Below are 9,185 nucleotides of genomic sequence, written 5' to 3' on the forward strand. Positions count from 1 at the left end.
CTCAGTGTATATCAGGTATTTTCCTGTATTTAATTCACTGATCCTGGAGATGTTCATAAAAGCTCAGATTAAAGTTAAAGGTTATTTTATCAAAAACAGAGAAAACTGAATAAACAGGGTCTGGTTCAGTCCAGTCTGTCCTGAACTGAACTTAAACCCACTGTGTCCGTCCACTGGAACTGATCCAACTGCACGAGTTTGACTGGACAAGCAATGGTGGAGAAGATGACGGTGTTTCCAAGGTAACTACGGAGCCTCTGAACGTCCAAATATGGTCATATCTGATGACCATGAAAAGATGAAGAACTGTATTTAGCACCAATTATTGACATGGATTAATAGGATTAAACAGTTTAGATCAGTAGATGGATTAGGTTAAAGGTGGACGTTTGGGTGTTTAAGGGTTAAAGGTGGACGTTTGGGTGTTTAAGGGTTAAAGGTGGACGTTTGGGTGTTTAAGGGTTAAAGGTGGACGTTTGGGTCTGTAAGGGTTAAAGGTGGACGTTTGGGTCTGTAAGGGTTAAAGGTGGACGTTTGGGTGTTTAAGGGTTAAAGGTGGACGTTTGTGTCTGTAAGGGTTAAAGGTGGACGTTTGGGTCTGTAAGGGTTAAAGGTGGACGTTTGGGTTAGGTTAAAGGTGGACGTTGGGTCGTGTAAGGGTTAAAGGTGGACGTTTGGGTCTGTAAGGGTTAAAGGGGGACGTTTTGGGTCTGTAAGGGTTAAAGGTGGACGTTTGGGTGTTTAAGGGTTAAAGGTGGACGTTTGGGTGTTTAAGGGTTAAAGGTGGACGTTTGGGTCTGTAAGGGTTAAAGGTGGACGTTTGGGTCTGTAAGGGTTAAAGGTGGACGTTTGGGTCTGTAAGGGTTAAAGGTGGACGTTTGGGTGTTTAAGGGTTAAAGGTGGACGTTTGGGTCTGTAAGGGTTAAAGGTGGACGTTTGGGTCTGTAAGGGTTAAAGGTGGACGTTTGGGTGTTTAAGGGTTAAGGTGGACGTTTGGGTGTTTAAGGGTTAAAGGTGGACGTTTGGGTCTGTAAGGGTTAATGGTGGACGTTTGGTCTGTAAGGGTTAAAGGTGAACGTTTGGGTCTGTAAGGGTTAAAGGAGGACGTTTGGGTCTGTAAGGGTTAAAGGAGGACGTTTGGGGTGTTAAGGGTTAAAGGTGGACGTTTGGGTGTTTAAGGGTAAAGGTGGACGTTTGGGTCTGTAAGGGTTAAAGGAGGACGTTTGGGTGTTTAAGGGTTAAAGGTGGACGTTTGGGTCTGTAAGGGTTAAAGGTGGACGTTTGGGTGTTTAAGGGTTTAAAGGTGGACGTTTGGGTGTTTAAGGGTTAAAGGTGGACGTTTGGGTGTTAAGGGTTAAAGGTGGACGTTTGGGTCTGTAAGGGTTAAAGGTGGACGTTTGGGTCTGTAAGGGTTAAAGGTGGACGTTTGGGTGTTTAAGGGTTAAAGGTGGACGTTTGGGGTCTGTAAGGGTTAAAGGTGGACGTTTGGGTCTGTAGGGTTAAAGGTGGACGTTTGGGTGTTTAAGGGTTAAAGGTGGACGTTTGGGTGTGTAACGGTTAAAGGTAGACGTTTGGGTGTGTAAGGGTTAAAGGTGGACGTTCGGTCTGTAAGGGTTAAAGGTGAACGTTTGGGTCTGTAAGGGTTAAAGGAGGACGTTTGGGTCTGTAAGGGTTAAAGGAGGACGTTTGGGTGTTTAAGGGTTAAAGGAGGACGTTTGGGTCTGTAAGGGTTAAAGGTGGACGTTTGGGTCTGTAAGGGTTAAAGGTGGACGTTTGGGTGTTTAAGGGTTAAAGGTGGACGTTTGGGTGTTTAAGGGTTAAAGGTGGACGTTTGGGTCTGTAAGGGTTAAAGGTGGACGTTTGGGTCTGTAAGGGTTAAAGGTGGACGTTTGGGTCTGTAAGGGTTAAAGGAGGACGTTTGGGTCTGTAAGGGTTAAAGGAGGACGTTTGGGTCTGTAAGGGTTAAAGGAGGACGTTTGGGTCTGTAAGGGTTAAAGGTGAACGTTTGGGTCTGTAAGGGTTAAAGGTGGATGTTTGGGTCTGTAAGGGTTAAAGGTGAACGTTTGGGTGTTTAAGGGTTAAAGGTGGACGTTTGGGTGTTTAAGGGTTAAAGGTGGACGTTTGGGTCTTTAAGGGTTAAAGGAGGACGTTTGGGTGTTTAAGGGTTAAAGGTGGACGTTTGGGTCTGTAAGGGTTAAAGGTGGACGTTTGGGTGTTTAAGGGTTAAAGGTGGACGTTTGGGTGTTTAAGGGTTAAAGGTGGACATTTGGGTCTGTAAGGGTTAAAGGTGGACGTTTGGGTGTTTAAGGGTTAAAGGTGGACGTTTGGGTGTTTAAGGGTTAAAGGTGGATGTTTGGGTCTGTAAGGGTTAAAGGTGGACATTTGGGTATTTAAGGGTTAAAGGTGGACGTTTGGGTGTTTAAGGGTTAAAGGTGGATGTTTGGGTCTGTAAGGGTTAAAGGTGGACATTTGGGTGTTTAAGGGTTAAAGGTGGACGTTTGGGTCTGTAAGGGTTAAAGGTGGACGTTTGGGTGTTTAAGGGTTAAAGGTAGACGTTTGGGTGTTTAAGGGTTAAAGGTGGATGTTCGGTCTGTAAGGGTTAAAGGTGGACATTTGGGTGTGTAAGGGTTAAAGGTGGAGGTTTGGGTGTTTAAGGGTTAAAGGTGGACGTTTGGGTGTTTAAGGGTTAAAGGTGGACGTTTGGGTCTGTAAGGGTTAAAGGTGGACGTTTGGGTGTTTAAGGGTTAAAGGAGGACGTTTGGGTCTGTAAGGGTTAAAGGTGGACGTTTGGGTCTGTAAGGGTTAAAGGTGGACGTTTGGGTGTTTAAGGGTTAAAGGTGGACGTTTGGGTGTTTAAGGGTTAAAGGTGGACGTTTGGGTGTTTAAGGGTTAAAGGTGGACGTTTGGGTGTTTAAGGGTTAAAGGTGGACGTTTGGGTCTGTAAGGGTTAAAGGTGGACGTTTGGGTCTGTAAGGGTTAAAGGTGGACGTTTGGGTGTTTAAGGGTTAAAGGTGGACGTTTGGGTCTTTAAGGGTTAAAGGAGGACGTTTGGGTGTTTAAGGGTTAAAGGTGGACGTTTGGTCTGTAAGGGTTAAAGGTGGACGTTTGGGTCTTTAAGGGTTTAAAGGTGGACGTTTGGGTGTTTAAGGGTTAAAGGTGGACGTTTGGGTGTTTAAGGGTTAAAGGTGGACGTTTGGGTGTTTAAGGGTTAAAGGTGGACGTTTGGGTGTTTAAGGGTTAATAGTTAAGCTAAACCCTCCCGAATGCTGCGCTAACTTGAGTGCTGACTTGAAGCTCCGCCCCTCTGGGCCCCTGGAGGCTCAGCTGACGTGCACACTGGAGATCGCTGTGATGACCGCTCATACTGTGGAGGCCCAGTACTTTGACTCTGGTGTGATGCATGCTGGGATATGCTCCAATTCCCAGCGACCTGAACAGGATAAAAGGTTAAAAAAAAAAGCAGGTGTTGGAAGTCACAGCGGAGTTTTCCTCCTCATCCATGCACTAAATAAACTCCCACGATGCTTTAGGATTTTTCTTGTTTTTATTGCAGTCAAGTCAAAGGTTTTCCGTTCCAACAGGGAAGTTTACAACACATTATCTTTACAAGTGCCCAAAATATATTTCACTGACCTTTTCAGATTTGGCAACTTATAAGTCTCTGCTAAAATTAAAACAATATATATATGATTTTATTTATGAAAAATACATTTTCCACGACAAAGAAGATATTAGTTCCATCCAGTAGTTTAGTTGTATGACAAGCAGAACATGCTAAGAACATGTGAACAGTGGAAGTCACCAGGCAGACGGCGGAACAGCGCTGTGGTCAGGGCTTCTCAGCCAAAGTGGAAACACCAGCACAAACATGGAGGCATTGAGTGGAATACGACGGAGTCTGCATTAGTGAGCGTCATCAAACAGACACGAGCACAGAGCAGGATGTGGACACCAGGACACACCTTCCACTGTGTGGACTGGACTGTGGACATGCTGCAGGTTTGGTTTGGTTCATACAGTTTGAAGGTTTACATCAGACCAAACAGGACCTTGTACAACACATTCCATTCATTTTCCTTCAGAGTGACATGAAAAGACTGAGGTTTAGTATGTTCAGTACAAGAGACTGGAAAAGGGTTCAGCCGTGGAAACCATGTGATTAGAAAAAGGCTCAGGGAACAGACGACAGTAAAAAAGAAAAAAAACAGCTGGACGTGAAACCTGCATCCTGATCTGAGTGTAAATTCACAACATCTGGTGTTGAACTGAAAAGACACCGAGGTTTCACAACAGCAGCGAAAGGAATGACTAGGAAGGAGACAGGATTCCGAAAACAAGGAGCATCTGTGTGGACTGGCTTTAAAATGGGATTTAAACAAAAAAAGGGGAGGGAAGGAATGATAACGAAGACATTTTATAACCAGTGTTCAGAACACACACCTCCACCGAGCACCCTGAACGGTGGTCCTGTGGAAATCCAACAGTTTCCAGGTTGTTCCATTCAGCACAAACAGCGGAATCTGGTCCCAGTCATGTGTCTGTCCAATCAGATTCAATTCACATCAGTATTAGTTGAGTTCTGATTTTAAATGTGTGGGAAATGGGATTTTCAGTGTTCAGTGGAAATGTCCACAGAGTCCACATTCCACAGTGGATGTGGACAATTTAGTTCCACATACCAGAGACTGTTCTAAGCTACAGGTGGATCCAACTGGAGGAGAATCAGTCGTTTGGAATTTTTGATGAATTTTTGAAAATTGCTTAATGATGACAGATGGAAATTGCTAACAAACAAACAAACAAACAAACAAACACACAAACAAACAAACAAACACACAAAGCAGTGATCCAACAGCTCCTGGCAGAGGGAACACATGTTAGTGCAGATTATCAGCAGACGTGGCTGCAGTAAACCTAAAGAAAAGGACAAATGTAAGTCAACAAACAGAAAAACAGAAAAACAGGCAAATAACTTCTAAACATTGTGACTCATAACTAATATTAGAGCATCAAATGACAGCAGTAAATGTAATCCTGTTCATGCAAACTTTAAAACAGGCTTACGGCTCACATGCAGGTGTTACTCTGGACGACGGAAAAGGAGCTCACATTTAAGATAAAAGGTGTAAACAACAACAGCAACAACAACAACAACAACAACAACAACAAGGACAGATGGGGTTGGTGCTTAAAGTTCAGGTGTCCGGATCCGGACCGTAGTGGACTATCAGATGGGAACCGGCTCGTCTCTGAACTGAACACACACACCACAGTGACATCCATGTTCTCACTCTGAAGGAAAATCAAACGGTGCATTTGTCACAAACTTCAGGTGGATTTCAGCTGCTTGGTCAGAGCTCAGGTTGAAGAGCAGAACCAGTGCATCAGATGTGTGTGTGGTGTCCTCAGCACACACACACACACACACACACACACACAGTGAAGTGAGCCTGGGTCCGAACACACACCTCTGTGCTGCTCACACTGTGCTTCTGTTATACAGTAGTAGTAGTTGTAGTGGTATTACAAACTCCTGACACAAGGATGAATGACACGTTTCAGTTTGTGCAGGAGAAGAAAAATCTGAATGTGACCCAGTGGATTTGTGTCATTTCTGTTCCAAACATCTGATCACACCTAAAATCAGAGACAGAATCACCTACAGACGAACTGTACACTCAGATAGAAGACCTGATTTACAGACAACAGATCTGGAAAATTTAACTGAAGAAATGTTACCATGATAATTTTCACTGGTTCCATTGGCAGATTTTTTTTTTTTTTGCTTAATTCAAGTAAAAAAATCTGCCAATGGAACCAGTGAAAATGATCTGGGTAAGATTTCTTCAGTTAAATTTTCCAGATCCACTGTCTGTAAATCAGGTCTTCTATCTGAGTGCACAGTTCCTCTGTAGGTGATTGTGTCTGATTTTAAGTGTGATCAGATGTTTGGAACAGAAATGACACAAATCCACTGGGTCACATTCAGATTTTTGCAGCGTAGAAGTTGTTCTCATTAAAATACGAGCAGCTATTTTTGGGAATTGCTTCTTATTGGAATGACATGAAACACACTCACATGTGTGATGGTGTTCTAACGACAACATACAGCTGCTTTTTTTTTTATTTCAAAGGGAGTTCAGATGAACGGAGTGTACATGAAGTTGTTTTTCAAAGCAAGTAATTTGACTGTTACTATTTTAACTACATGACCCAGAATCTTCACTTCCAAACTCTCCACTTGACATCCAGGAAAGTCACACAGTTTGCCTGATTGTCAGATTACTCACATTTTGATGTTTTTTTTCTAATCAAATATCCAAATAAAACAAGTTACATTTGTGACTTCACTGAGCATTAAATGCTTTTTTTGTTGAAGTTTTCTATTTCACAAACTGACGCCCACATTTGTCCTTTTCATATGCACTTTCATCTCCATGTATAATTCAGTTTGTAGATTACTAGTCTCCGCTGTGGAAAACGACCATGCGTTTGAGCCCTAATCCCTGGATTTCGATACCAAAATAAGGATCTATAATGAAAATAGTGCTATCTTTATTAGAATAGATTTTAATATAATGCTGAATGTTAATTGTTACGTAAACAGATAAATCAGCTGTTCTTTGAAAGCTGAAAAGGAAGCTCATGCTTTAAATCCCATCCTGTGATTGTGATTCAGCCCACAGGACAGACTGGCCCATGCATAAAGGAGGTGGAAGTCTCCTCCCTCCTGCAGTGAACGTTACTGAACATGTGACTGATCTGTTCTTGTCATATTTTCTGTCTAATGTGAAGACACAGGACACAGGACCACTGAACAGGTCACAGCTGTGAACGACACACACCACAGACGGAAACACAATATGCATGTGAGGAGTGGGGCCGTTCAGCTAATCTACGCTTTAGAAGCTTTACAACCAAACATCACAGTGTATGAGCCATCAACGTGGACTTCAGAGAAATGAGTTGGACCACAACGAAAACCCTGGACCACATCAAACCCAGGAGGATTTACAGGAGACTGCGCTCCAAAAGTCAACACCTTCAGTAACACCTGCTATGCAAAAAAAGTCATCACTTCTTCAACAAACGTCTGAATCCTGTGAATGACTTTCAAACTCCAAAAAACTTAACACTAAACTCCCAGGACGACTAGCTGGTACGTCCATGTAAAATCAGCACACGTTAGCAGATCTGAGGTCAGATTATCTCCAACACGGATCCCAAACATCAGCTGGATTTGAATGGAGTCTTCTCTCTCTGGTTTATACATGTATATACTGAAGAAGTGCATGCTGTTAGAAGCAGAATATTCAAGTACACCACACACACTTTCACATTACAACTTAAGTGTCTAATGTGGGAATTTGGGTCGAAGAAGCAAAAGCCAGTAAAGGTTGACCGCACATGCAGGCTCAGTGTGTGCTTCAGCCAATCAGGGTTCAGTTTAGGACCAGAAGTCATCTAACATGCCTTCTCTAACTTTTACTTCTACTGTTACAACATTTATGCTAATATATTGGTTGGTTTTCTCTCTAAAAGTGAAATGAGAAAACAAACGACGACAGACAAATTAAAGAAATGAGCAGCAGAAAATGCCACAGAGGCTTTTTCCAGCGGCCGCGTCCTGGGGTCAGCTGTGGACGAACACTAGCGCTGATTCAGGCTGGGCGGACTGCAGACTGCACAACCATGTCTTTGTTACAGGCCACGGTTCTGGTGGAGCTTCATGCCTAGAACACTGTGTATGATCCCATATGTGGTCCACGTTTAGCACCAGTCCAGAGCTGGGGGGGTGCAGGGGTCATGTTCCAAAACACTGCTGTTGTTGAGTCATGGAGAGTCAATTTAAGAGAATGGAATGTTTCAGCGTTCTACATTTATTCTTAAATTTGGTCAGATGCTTGTGGAAGTACGCTGTCCCTTTAGCAGTAAAACCAGGACCAGAAGGCCATGCAGGGATCGGCCAGTGCCCATGGTATCGCACCAACAGCAGCCTCATCTGTGCATGGACGGTACAGTCCGACATGTCACAGTCTAACATTTTCATTTGAGTCACGGCCTGTATATTTAAGAGGACACACACTGGCTTTTGGACTTTTTTTGAAGCAGAACCAGGACAGTGGACTACAGACCCGTCCCCCTACGCAGACACTTTCTGCCACTTGTATTTAATTTGTACGTCTTGTTTGAAGGAGAGCTGAACCTGGGTTTGTAGAGAGAGGTGCATGCTGGGTGTTTTTCAGCAGCATGCCCATCCCACCTGCTGACATGTGACCTGTCAACTCTGTACTTCACATGGATTTTCCATTTGAATCCCTCCCAGTCACAAAACAGAATTCCCTAAATGCTGTGAAGGTCAAATCCCTGATTTGTGAAGTGGAGTTTCAGAACACAGACTAGATGGTGTCACGTTCATAAATCTATGTAAAAACAGGAGAAGTCAGAGGCCAAAACTGCCCAGAGCCGCATCAGCCACGACACATTTCAAACCTATGTGATGTCAATGCTTCCACTCTAATCACAACACTTATCCATTCTACTGTTTCTATTACACTGCAGGTTGTTGAAAAAGGTCCATTTAATTAAATATGCTCTTTTAAACAATGTGAGAATAAAACATGTCTTCAAAATGAACAAAACACAACTGAACTATACAATGTCATAAAAAATGCTTCACAAACTCAACATCGATAGAATGACTTGACCAGTTAAACCAGTAGAGCGGCTGAACACACACATGTAGGACAGGGTCAAAGCACAACATACTGAGGACGACGTCACTTTCCTGAAGCCGCTTCCATTCCCTTCAGGTGGAGATTCCAGTATTTGTAGAGAAGAACCCAACTGCTTCCACACATCCACAGAAAAACCCACATGTGTTCTCCCAGTTAAAGTAGTGTTGCACGTTTCTGCCCGACACTTTTCTGTGGAGGAGCCGCAGGGGGCGGGGCATCAACCCAATTATTCTGTGTGCAGTTTTGAGGTATTTATGCCAGTTAAGAAAACTTAGTATTTTTTCAGTAAAGTGCCAATTTCTGTCTGATTAAAGTTAAGTACAGTGTGAAGCTATGTCTAAAATGGGACTAACGCTGGATGTGCATTTCTTGGGGGGGGGGGGTTCTTATCTGCTTCCTGTGGTCATGAGCAGAAGGTGGACTGCAGCTGCTTGAACGCTGCCTGCC

General features: G+C 43.5%; 1 protein-coding gene across 1 annotated transcript in view; it reads right to left on the reverse strand.

Moving 5' to 3' along the window:
- Positions 1-6,305: 6,305 nt before the first annotated feature.
- The window catches only part of efhd1 (EF-hand domain family, member D1), a 63,841-nt gene continuing 60,961 nt past the window's right edge, over positions 6,306-9,185 (reverse strand). Inside the window, exon 4 of the mRNA XM_030129368.1 lies at positions 6,306-9,185. This exon is cut by the window's right edge and continues 91 nt beyond it. Coding sequence (XP_029985228.1) covers positions 9,142-9,185 — 44 coding nt within the window. The 3' untranslated portion in view covers positions 6,306-9,141.

Source organism: Sphaeramia orbicularis, unplaced genomic scaffold, assembly GCF_902148855.1.
Source record: "Sphaeramia orbicularis unplaced genomic scaffold, fSphaOr1.1, whole genome shotgun sequence".
NCBI classification, from domain to species: Eukaryota; Metazoa; Chordata; class Actinopteri; order Kurtiformes; family Apogonidae; genus Sphaeramia; species Sphaeramia orbicularis.